Source organism: Chenopodium album, chromosome 1, assembly GCF_948465745.1.
Source record: "Chenopodium album chromosome 1, dcCheAlbu1.1, whole genome shotgun sequence".
Classification (NCBI taxonomy): domain Eukaryota; kingdom Viridiplantae; phylum Streptophyta; class Magnoliopsida; order Caryophyllales; family Amaranthaceae; genus Chenopodium; species Chenopodium album.
In genome coordinates, this window is record NC_137834.1 from 86,900,089 (window position 1) to 86,912,760 (window position 12,672).

The 12,672-nt window shown below is 35.7% G+C and overlaps 1 protein-coding gene across 1 annotated transcript; it reads left to right on the forward strand.

The window, feature by feature from the left end:
- The first annotated feature begins 304 nt into the window (after positions 1–304).
- Positions 305–12,096, forward strand: LOC145624830 (uncharacterized). The gene is made up of 15 exons (XM_081677919.1): positions 305–496; positions 623–704; positions 1,530–1,649; positions 2,954–3,051; positions 3,139–3,222; positions 3,340–3,476; positions 5,311–5,383; positions 5,470–5,515; positions 5,601–5,710; positions 6,183–6,290; positions 6,370–6,420; positions 8,376–8,437; positions 9,703–10,015; positions 10,415–11,429; positions 11,675–12,096. Exons 1-14 carry the CDS (start codon positions 434–436, stop codon positions 11,366–11,368), a joined length of 2,301 nt encoding a protein of 766 aa, XP_081534045.1. The 5' UTR covers positions 305–433; the 3' UTR covers positions 11,369–11,429; positions 11,675–12,096.
- Positions 12,097–12,672: the final 576 nt, after the last annotated feature.

Here is a 12,672-nt window from a genome sequence, read left to right on the forward strand (position 1 = left end):
AGGTCTAGCAAACATGTATTTAGTTCAAAATTTACTGGAAAATCATTATTTTATAATCTCTAACTATTACATAAGTATATGTTAATTCAAAAACATAATGCGCATCATAATCAGAAGTTCATGATATAGTACTACGTATTTTTTTATTCTTATCAAACAATATAAAAATGCTCATTCAAATACTTTTAATTCAAAATGAATACTCCATTTTTTTTTATCTACAAAATAGGGGAGTATATTATCATTGTTGCTTTAATCTTCACATTTTCTTTGTTACCGAGAGACCTAATAAACTAAACTTGGTTCAAAAGGCAAGAATTAGCAGCAACGTTGCAGCCAACATACTCTGTCTCTTTCTTCTTAAGCGCGGGGTTTTCACCTCCTTCTTCCTCTCTTCAAATGGTTCTTCTGCACAAATGAGTCTACCATTATTATGGCGACATCTATCAAATTAAAACCCTCCTTTTGCAGACTCAAATGCCTTCTTCCACAACTGGTTACTCTCTCTCTCTCCTCCTCTTTATTTCTCCTTTTTTTTTGTATGTTCTTTGAGGCATTTCGTCGAACACTTTCTGGGTGTTACATTTTTCAAGCTTGTAATTTTGGTTTACTTTTTTTTCAGAGGTTTTGTCACACTGTCCTTGAAAAGGGTTCAGAAGCTGAGTTTTTTGAAGAGTTGGGTCCTAAAGCAATGGTTGCCTCTGGTAATTTCTGGGCTTAGCTCTATCTTTCAGCATTTGAAATTGTGTACATGTTTATTCCTCAAGCCTAATAGATGCATCGTTTTTGCTTAAATTATATGTTATTCCACTTCCTAGTAATCTAGAATTATGACCCTTTGATTTTATTTTGATGGGTGTGTTAGTTATGATTTTGGCTTTCATTGTGCCCTGAGTTAGCTAGATTTTGATGTGCTGTATGTATCTTCTGAGAAACAATGGTGAATGATATTAGTATTCAAGTTGGGAGGATTTTCTCTGTCCATAACAATGATTTGCGAGATTGCTTTTTGTCTAGATCGATTTGTATCCATCTTTTGTTGTCCCCATTTTCCTAACGTCTCTAGCATGTGTTTTCTTTAATATATATATGCAGCCTGTGATTTGGTGTTTCTTCTTGTGTGTGTTTGGGGGATGGGTACCCCTCAATGTCCATTTGCCGGAACTCATATCTTTCATATTTTATAAAAGAAAAGGAACAAACATGTAAGAGCATGTCTTGAATTTGTTTGCTCCCTACAAATAACCCCATGATCAACAAGTTGGGCCTATTCTCAATATCAATAAAACTTTCTTTCACCTGCCCATGGACGTAGGTATCCATTGTTAGTGAACCATGTAAACCCGTGTGTTCTGATATGTTCTTCGCTAATCTTTTTTGTATCCGTCAATCCGTCATAACAAGACTTGAGAGGATTGCGGCTTTACTTTTGTTGGTAATGAATTGTACTTTCAATTGTAAAATATGATTGACACATGTAACAAAGCTAATCGATGAATTAATTTTTTATGCGATCACCATGTTTACAGATGTTGCTGAGTATGCTGACACTTCAAAATGGAAAAAGATGGATGCAAGGGAACTAGGATTAACATTGTCGATGATACCATATGGATCAAAGACTGTTGTTAAGATTCTACAGAGTGAAGGTTACTCTCTTGATTGCTTGTACAAATCTGTTTGTCGGTCTTAAATGGACTAAATTAAATAAGGCAGTATTAGAAGTTAGATTTTCATCTAGTTGGCCCTTCATGCTTATATGAGTTGTTAACTTGTTACTTACTATCATACTGATTTAATATGGAAAAATAGTAACAAATGGAATTTGACATCCTGGGCAATCACTTAAAAATCTTCAATTTCTCTCTCTGTGCCGCATTTTGATTTTTCCTCATGGCTGGTTTGTTGTGCTATACTGTACTCGTCATCCTTTCTCTTAGCTATTGGCTTTTCATTGATCACCACCTTTTTTTTTTTTTAAACCCCTTTTCTTTCAGTACACAAGATACACTCTCTCTTAGGTTGCTTAGCTGAGTCTTGCATTGTGTTTAGGTGCTTGGATTGGGTGCTTGAAGCTAGTATTTTGTCAATAATATTGAGCAGTTTGGTTTATAGGAAATGTGAACCTTGTATTTCTAGCTTATCTTAGCATCTTCCAAGCTTTATTATTTTAGTTTATTTCACTTTTTGTTATTTGATTTACTGTAACTCTGGTGCTTATTAGTTTCTTTATTCTAAGGTTGACATGGATTCATGCTGTAGCAATGTCATGGAAAGTTGTTATTAACTTTGCAGCAGTTGTCTGTTTTGCAAATCTATGCCTATATTATGGGATTTAACCCTGAAGTTATTTGAAAATACCAAAGTTGTCCCCACCAGCCACCACAGTTTGAACTTTGGGGGCTTTTCAGTTCAAAATTAAAGTTGAAATTAATTAAAATTTTCCCATCAGTTCCATCTTCGAATAATGTGGTAAAAATATGGCTGAGAGCTATCATAAGATCTTATAGTATGAGGAATAAGGGAGAAGGCTTGAACGTAAGTGTGGGTATGAGCCCAATAACTATTCGAAAGTTTTGACGCATAGAATCAAAGCTGAAAGGATAATAGGATCTCGGATCTATGTTACTCAGACTCGGAAACCATTTCCGACACGGTATGTGTCCGAGTTTCAACTCGGCTTTTTTGTGAATATTTTCCATAAGTTTGAACAAGAATGAAGTGTCCAAGTGTCCTACCCACGTCCAAGTGTCGAGGGTCCGACATGGGTACTTGAGATGAAATGAAGAGGCTCCGAGTAATAATGAACATTGACTCAGATGGTGGGAATTGGGAAATATACCTTGACTGTTTTGTACTTTTGTTTCACAACAGTCATGATTCAATACTTTTTTACTAATGTACATTGGGAAATCTTTATTGATAAGGCATCTTCTGATTTGTTAATCTGCAGGTCATGATGCTTACTTTGTTGGTGGATGTGTTAGAGATTTACTACTGAACAAAATCCCCAAAGATTTTGATGTAGTCACATCAGCAAGTCTCCGACAGGTGATGTGATGCTTAGTATTAACCTCATACTTGCGATTCATTCATGAAGAATTTATTAGTAACTTCTCCATTTGCCTTTTCTTGCAGATCAAGAAAAAATTTCATCGTGCTTTTATAGTGGGCCGAAGGTTTCCAATATGTAAGGTTCATGTCAGAGGTTCTGAAGTTGAGGTTTGTAATATCACTTCTCGCCTTCCTGAGGATGTTTGTGTTTTAAAATTGCCACTTGAGTGTTAATGGTCCTGTCTGGCTGTCTGTACTATCTCGTTGCATGGTTTTGGTCTCCAGGTATCTAGTTTTGAAACAGTGACAAGCCAGGATGGAGAGAAAGAAGAAGCTCATCTGCCTAAGATGCCAAAAGGTTATGATGAAAAGGATCTCATGCGTTGGAGAAATTCCTTGCACCGAGATTTTACCATCAACAGGTAGTATTCATTTCTTTTTCTCAATGTTACTTAGACTTTCCGGGACATCCGGATAAATCCATGTCAAGACAAGTTACCTTCTATGTAAGGAGCTTGGCTTTGGTTTATTTCAGCTGTCAACTACGACTTGGGCTTCCTCTGATGCTAAAGTGTTGAACTGTTGATAGCGTGTAATTTAAAATAGTTTAACTTGACACAGACTCTACATAAGTGCAGCAATTGGTCGCTGAGGACACTGAATTACATTTTAATACCCATAAGAGGGTTTTGCCTGCACTGATGTCATACAAGTATATTTTTGAATTTCCAATTAAATATATACAAGCCTATCACAATTTGAACTTTTTTTCACCAAAGGTACCAAAGGTATCATAGAGCTATGAAAGAGCATTTTTGCTTAATGTACCTTGCCCTTGTATATGTGCTCAAATCTGGGATAAAGTTCCTTTAGGGTATCTATGATTCATTAATTCTACAGTCGGATGTCCTGAACATAAATCCAATATCTTAGTGTCTCTGAAGAATATGTGAATGTGACAAACTATTTTAATTAGATTACAATACAAAAAAATGACAATTCATGTTTTCGTCTTTCTCTTGTTATCTACATCATCCTCTCTTAAATAATACTTGACTACAAACTCTAAGAAAAGAAGATTGAATGTTAGCTTGATGACAATAAGGCATCCAAAGCAAAATAATTGAGATAACCATTATCTGGAATGGAAAGAGTTAAGCCCTGGGTACAGTCTGTTTGGACAAACAAGATGGAAGAGAGTTGTGGCCTTGTGGGCACCAAATTGCTGAGATCACCAGGATCCGAATTATCAATAGTGGAGAAACAGATTCTTCAAAAGTTTTTTTCTTAAATTCATTGACTTATTCACATCAATTTTTTTTTCTGGCTCTTCACCCTTTTGGACATCAGTAATTATAGGCTGTAGGGGCGGATCTAATGCACACTATTTGCATACCCTGTGCTTTATATGTATATATATTGTCGACTGCTTAAGATAGAGATATTTATCTACTTCCTTGTTGGTTTTTTTTTTTTTTTTTTCCTCACATTAGAGAGAAATAGTTAAGTATTTCAATATAACTGGAATACTAGTATAAAGTGATGTAACCTAATCAAAATACCCCTAAGAATAGATTTGAGAAATTCGCAATATATTCAATCAAACGCCCCTTAAGTAGAGTACATCTCTCTCTCTCTCTTTTTTTATTCTTACCCCTTTCTTGCAGTCTGGTCTCAATGCCAGAATCTTGGATTAAGGCAAGTTGGACACAAGATATGTGCCCATGTATGACATGTAGTGTTTGAAAAGGCTCAAGGTGCACTAAGGCAGTAGGGTCTTAGATCCTAAGTGCAAAGTAAAGGCGCAAGGCATGTGGTTAAATGTAGTGAGGTCAATTCTAAAAACCTAAGGCTCTTTGTGTAGAATCAGGTTGCGGAAAAAATAAAATTAAAGCAGCCATGGTGCCTTATTGTGCCTCAATGTGTCCTTTTGCCCACTTTAGCACATCTGTTTGCGCCTTAGACTGTCTCATTGGTGCCTCATCGAAATGCCTTGTCAGGCCTTTCTAAGTGTCTTAGGCTCTAGTGTCTAGGCATGTGTTTCAAACACTGCTGGCACCCTTACCCAAGCCCAGGTAACATAGTTTCTTCTTCTCACTTTGGGTTCTATTAAATTTATTTTGTATATTGATATGCGAGATTCTGGTTTTTTGTTATTTTTTGAATAAATCTATGCTGTTTAAGTGTCTGTACTTCTGCATGGATGTTTAGAGATAGTTAAACTCCCCGACTTATCTTTCTTGTGATCGTTTGCAGTTTGTTCTATGATCCATTTGCGCAAAAAATTTATGATTATACCGATGGAATGACAGATTTGTTGTCCATGAAGGTACTTTATATTGTATTTTTTTGAAGTTGTCATCTTCATCCGTCATGTTCGTGTCATTAATGCATTTCCTAAATATATCATCTCAGCTACAGACTCTAGCCCCTGCTCAATCATCATTCCAAGCAGATTGTGGTAATTTACTCAATACTTAGTAAACTGATATATTATTGAAACATAACAACCATCATTGAATAAGAGTTCAAATCTTGTTGTGCAGCAAGAATTTTGCGGGGACTAAGAATTGCTGCTCGTTTAGGTTTCTCGTTTACAAAAGAGACAGAGAAAGCAATAGAAAACCTCTATCTTTCTGTTAAAACCCTGGATAAGGTATTAATAAAGGAATTTGGCCCTGTGCATTGGGTCATTGGCATATTCTTTCAACTTTATGCCTTTAAAAGCATTATAGTAATTAGTAAAATGACTTTTTGCCAAAAATAGTTCTAATATGGGATTTTTGTATTCTCACCTTCCATCTTAAGTAGATTGTTGTGAGATTTAAGTTGCGGTATCAAATTGATTGTCCTTTTTTGTGTCGACACAGGGGTTGTTTAAATTTTTTATGGCATCCTATCATCAATGTACTTCTCTTCCTGCAAAACACCTTTCATTTCAAAGGAATTGTTAATAATTTTTTTTTGAATAAAAAGAATTTTAATCAAGCAGACTGTTCATTGTTAAAATACATGGTAATTTTAATCTGATAGAAAGTTTCTCCTAAACTTGTCTTTCAGTGATTTTTTATTTAGGACTATTTTTTAACTTGTCTGGAATTACTGTTACTGACTGTTTGATTTCATAGGCCAGGTTAATGATGGAGATGAATTATATGCTGTCATATGGTGCTTCTCAGTCTTCCTTCCTCCTTCTTCAGAAGTTTAAAATTCTTGAGATTTTCCTTCCATTTCATGTAAGTAGATAAAAACTTACTTGTGTGAATTATATTTATTGTCAGAGTGAATATGACTGATTAATTGCATGTTTTCCAGGCTGCTTACCTTGCTGATCAATCTGCTGGACAAACTCCTGTAATGTTGATGGTATGTATAAAATTGAGCAAGAAATATGGGCTTTACATTTATTGCTCTCCTTTTCTGGTTTGTAATTAGTGCTAGGTACAATGAACATCACATGATAGTCCAACATCTTTGTACATTTGAATACTTATGTATACAATACTTCTATGCTAATTTTTTATGCTCGTTGCTCTTTATACTACTCCATCTTATGCAACAAATAAGTTATCCTAGGTTGTACAATCATTTGAAAGCATAATGTGAATTTTTAAGAAAATGTACACGTAGTCTGTAATCTGAAAAATTAAATAATAAGTACAATAAGGTTTTTTTTCCCCTGATATGTGAATTTAAAAGCAATGCTCCCTCTATTTCGTAATAATTTCAATAATAGGGAGGGCACAAAGTTTTAGAAATTTTTTTAGGGTGGGGACCAAAGAGGGGATTTTAAAATATAAATTATAGTTAGTGGGGATATATTTAAGTGTTAGTAGGAGAGAAGATAAAATATTTGTGTAAGGTGGAGTTAGTGGGATGAAAAATAATAAGATATTAGTGGATACTTACCAAATAAGGAATTGTTGCAATTAATATATAATAGATAATAAATGAAAAAGAAAGTGTTGCGGCTAGTCGGGAACGGAGGCCGGAGGGAGTAATAAAAACAACAATAACAACTTTTTCAAAAGTTCGATTAGCTGGACAATTAGCTTAAAAATCAGAAACTGCTTGTTACACCTATAGTGTAACTTATTTTCTATGGCCTTAGGAAGCTCCAAATGAAATATTCAACAGAGAGAGCTCGAGTTTCTGCAATTGTAATAGGTACCCATTTCTGACAAAGAACATGGCTAAATCAACATTAAGAAGCATGACTCAGATTATTTATTACTCCCTCCGTCCTTAATACAAAGCCTCTTTCTAGCATTTATTACTCACGTAATAAAGAGAAAGAGGCTTTGTATTAAGGGACGGAGGGAGTATTAATATGGAAGCACCGGCTGTTGAGGATTCTGTTAAGCTGAGTAATGCTGGAGAGGTCAGTGGAAGGGTTTTCCCTTTGCTAATGAAATATGATGATGACATAATATGGTTGATACAAGTTCAAATTTAATTGGACGGAGTCAAATATTGAGGCCGAGGCTGACATATTGAGGTGCAAAAATTGCTGATGAAGGATTGTTATTGGTAGTGATGTTGACTACACCATCAGTAGAAAGATGTGTGATATCTTTGATGAGGACTTGGTATTCTCTAGTCGAGCTGATAAGCTTTAGGGAAAATATGTCAATTGACCTTGCATTAATCTGTGGAAGCATTACAATAGATATAGCTCTGAGAAGATGAGCTCTACTTGAAACCTAACTGTACATGAATTAGGCAACCCACTATACTAAGAATAGGAAACAAACCCATAGATACATAAAAGATTCCTAAAATAAATCCACAATATGATCAAATTAGTTTCTCTGTAGCGCGGTTGAGGATTGGGAAATTTATGAATTAAGTTGTGCAAAAGGGATGAAATTTCACCTACACCAGATTTGTTTGTCCAGCAGTATCATAGCTTTTCTTTCAGCAATGAATGTGCAGCACTGCAGCTGACCTTGTTTAGAGGATGGATGTTAAGCTTGTTTACCCTGGTGCCAAGAAATTAATGCCCTTGACTCAAACTTAAACTCGAATTAGATTGTATAAAACCAAGGATAAATTCGGACGGCTACGATCTTAGAAAAGGTTTTTTGAACAGATATCAAGTTATTTTGTGTCTCCTCTTTCCCTCTTTAAATCATTTGTGGAGAACCTATACTTATATTGTCTCTCTCTTAATTTTCTTCTCTTATTTATTATACTCACCATATGATTGCGTATTTGACCTTATTTTTGTCTTTGAAATGAAGCTTTGGTGATTTGAATTCTGAAGATTTTTATTTATGTTTCGCGATTCTTTCTTATTTGACATTCTTTTTCCTGTGCAGAAATTGTTCTCTAATCTGGATGACATGATTTCATGTGACCAACCCTGTGATTCTGTCCTGTGGTGAGCAAGTATCTATTTAAATGCTTGGCTTCTATACACTTAAGTAGTAGTTAAATAAATTTGGAACATGTCCTTTGCTGCTAGGTGCTAAACAGGAAAATTTTCTCTTTATTCTTTTGTCATGTGTGGTAAATGTTTTGTGCCTAGCACTGCTGGAGAAATTAAATAATATACACAGGAGAGTGATTGGGACTGCTTACTTGTCTGTGGCTCTTCCTGCTAGTCTGGTAGTTTTATCTTGATATTGTTTTTAGAGGGAACTATTCAATATAAATTGCTTTTTGCTGGTGTCTGTCTTATTTACTTGCTTAGGTTGCACAGTAATCTCTTTTTAGCGAAGTGCTTTTGTAAGGGTCTGTGGCGCAATGGGCTAAATTAAGACAAGATATGGTGATTGGGTCAGGCAATAAGGTGTTTTTAAATTGTGCACAGAGAGAGAGAGAGAGAGGGGGAAGGAGAAGTGAGGGGTGGCATGGCTAACCTATGCTGATATGAATCTGAATCTTAAATGTAGTAAACTCTGTTAATACTACAGTAAGCTGAAAGTATAATTTAATCAATTAAAGCCTTAATCCCATAAGTGTGGTTGGCTACATGAACCAAAAGTAATTATTCCATATAGTCATCCCCAAAAATCTTCCTCTTCCATCCCTTACAATCAAATACCGCATTATCATGCAAATCCATTTGCTTCATATCCTTCCTAAATCCTTCCTACCAAGTCATTTTCGGTCTCCCTCTACCTCGTTTAAGCTTTCCATGATCCCACTCTTCTACTCTTCGTACCGGGGGACCCTGCGGTCTCCGTCTTATATGCCTGAAACACAGACGATTTTCCCTTAGTTTGTCTGCAATGCTTGCAGCACCCACTTTCTTGCGAATAACTTCATTTCTGATTCTATTTCTCAGAGTGTTCCAGCATATCCATCTAAACATGCGCATTACGTAGCCTAGTCATTTTTGGTCTCCCTCTACCTTGTTTAAGCTTGAAGTATAATTGTTGACATAAAAAGAAGGGGTGGGGGAGTGCGCCTGTGGCCTGTGGGAGTGAGAGAGAAAAGAGTGAAAGACTACAAAGAGAGAAGGAGAAGAGAGGACACGGTTAGCTTTCTTATGCTGATATGAACATAAATTTAATAAAGTGAATCTTATCAATACAGCCGAAAGCTGGAAGTATAATTGTTGACTGAAAGGGATAAATCATTATGTGAGTTGAAAACTCGAAATGCAAGCTGAAATGTAAATGCCTCTTTTGTGTGCAACAGGATAAGCTTGCTGGTTTTCCACCTTGCATTGGTCAATAATCCTCAAGAAGCTTTTGTAGTGTGGACCTTCTCATCTCTTCTGTATCATGGCACGTGGGACGAAGGTGTAAAAGCTGCCAGAGAACTTTCTGGAGGGCATGTTAATTTTACGCCAGAGATCTTAAATTCCTTTGATGATGTGGCAGAAGAGGAACTTGCAGAGAGAGTTTCTGAATTTGCTTCAATTGTGCTTGACTCTATTGGTGCTTTGACTGATTCCAAAATTCTTCGTAAAATCATGGCTCGCTACCCATCATCTCCATGTCCTGCTGCGGTAAGAAATTAAGAACCTCTCTTGCACTAGCTTGCGTTTGCCACTCTTACACACTACATACTTCCTCCATTCCCTTTTAAATTGACACATTTCTTATATCCTGTTTGCCAATGCACAAGTTTAACGATTGATATCTCTAATTATCAATAAGTAAATAATTGTTTAAATTTGATATTATGAAAGTATACATTGATATATAGGAAAGTATTGTATCAAGATCCTACATGATTATGTTTCATCATAACTACAAGTCTCAAATGGTAGTCAATGCCAAATGTTAAATCGTGTCAACTGGAAAAGAACAGAGAAAGTAAAATATTCAGTATGCTCCCATTCTGCAGTTGTTCAGATATTTTCAGAGGCATTTTTTGAAATCTCCTGTTCATTGTGAGTCTGTAGGTATTTATATCAAAGAATGCTGGTAAAGCAGCAACTGCAATTTTTGACGTGCTGGAGGGCAACATTAAGTATCTGAGGAAGAAAAGGCATTGTTATGGCATTGATTACGAATTGCTTGGGAAGGGGGACATAGCAGAGACCAGATTTGTTCTTGGCAAAGTTATTATGGATACAATGAGGGGTGGGATGACCGACTCTAGGCCCAAGCTCCTTTCAGAGAAGAAAGATGGCTTCCATAAATCTAAAGTAAAAGTTGAGCAAATGGAGCTAGGGAGGCCAAATTCAAAAGATCCTAAACATGAGACACAAATTTGCAAGGGCAAGTCAAAACGTAATACAGATGGTCCTGATGATCAACTGCACCGACAAAGTACTAAAAAACTGAAGCAGAGCAAGAGCACAGATGCTCCACATGAGCTTGTTAATAAACAGTTGGGGGAAATTTTAAGCAGCCAAAGTATAGCAAAAAGAAAGCAGCAGCATAAGAAAGAGGTGGTGAAAGATGTCAACAATTTTCTTTCACTGCCGAATGAGATGCCACAGCAAGATTCTAAGCTGGAAATTAGACAGCACAAAGAAGCCGAGATTCCAAAGGAGATCCCTGTCACGCTAAAAAAAGTACCCATGATGGCAAAACAGCTCCAAACACTGGATCCAAACGAGATACTTAATGTTCTAGAGACTTTTCCCACAACAGAGAAACAACAGGATGCTGAGGTTCCTGAAGAGATGCTGGATGTGCTAGAAGATGCATCCAGTATATTAAAACAGCACAAAACTCAGGCTTCTGTCAATGTGTTGAATGTATTAAATCTCTCTAACCTTTTCGAAGGAGATAAGGATCCTAGCAAGCCTTACCGTAAACCAAAAAAGCAGCCAGCCGCAGGAATGCAATGTCAAAAAGGGTCTAACAAGAAAAAGAGAATACCGAAACTGTCGAGCATTTTTAAATGAGTTGACATGCTCTATGATCGATCACCAACGCTTCAGAGCTCAAGAGTTTATCACAACACAGGTTTGTATACCTTTTTCTATTCTCTCACCCGTGTGTGTGTGTGTATGTAGGGGAGATTATATATTACTGTTATAATTTTAGAGTTTCTCTGGAAAGTGGGACAGGGTTGTGTAATATTGGTGCCCCTTTGTAGATTCAGGAGTTTCTCTCTTTTACTGAGATGCCATTTTATACCTTCTTTTTCCGTAATGTTTCTATGGAATCATTCTAGTAATTTCCTGTAAATTTGTTTACTGTTGGTGCAGGACAATGCAGGTTTTGGGGAAGGCTACCTTGCAATTCCAATTTCTAGTTCAGTCCGTGTCTTCAACCTGTTGCTACGCGAAGGGGAAATAGAAATCAAGCTGCATCTATTAGTTCTTATTCAGACACAAAAATGTGTAAATTAATTTAGTTTTGGTAGGAAATGAGTTAAGTGTTAACAGAATCAAGCAACGGCGATAGGTGAATAGTGCATCAGCTTAAAATCATCTCGGTGCCTTGGCAGCTGGCATAGATGGAACATGTACCAAGTTTGTGGTGCAATATAAACCATAAGGCACTTATGAAAATTATTTTCTGGAAAATTATAAAGATACGTTATTGTTGCTTTTCACTTTAGTGCTTTTACATAATTTTCAAATATATTGTCAACTCCCTTTCTCAAACTAGTTAATTTAATTATTTAAAAAGCATACTACCTTATCTACTAAGGTCTAAAATTGTGTGGAAACTGTCTACCAAGGTCACTGTATGTTTTCAAATAATTTGATTTCATAAAACTAAGTAGTTCAATTGTCCACGAATAATTAATTCTGAGTTTTGGTGATTTTAGAATGGCTCTTTTCTGTCTTATCACTATTATATGCTACAATAATGATTTGATATATATAATTAGTTTAATAAAGGTTCAATGTGGATCTTTCATAAGATCATAATTGTTCTGAAGAAAAACTTTTTATGCATATTTTGTCTATATATTTATGAAGGGTGATGGTGTAAAATAAGTTTGATTTTTAAACTTTACCAGTAAAACTATTTGAAATGTAGAATTTTTTTAATTATCATGTATCTTGTTATATTTGATAGTTAGGTGACTTGTACTAAAGAGTTGAACTCTCAAATAATGTTATTGTTTTTTGTTGGTAAAATGCTTCAATGAAGGACATTGGCAGAAAAGTTTCAAGTGGGTCTTACAGTTTTATATTTTTAAAAGCTTGGGATAATTTTTATGTAATGCAGTTTGGAATTTGGATCATATGCA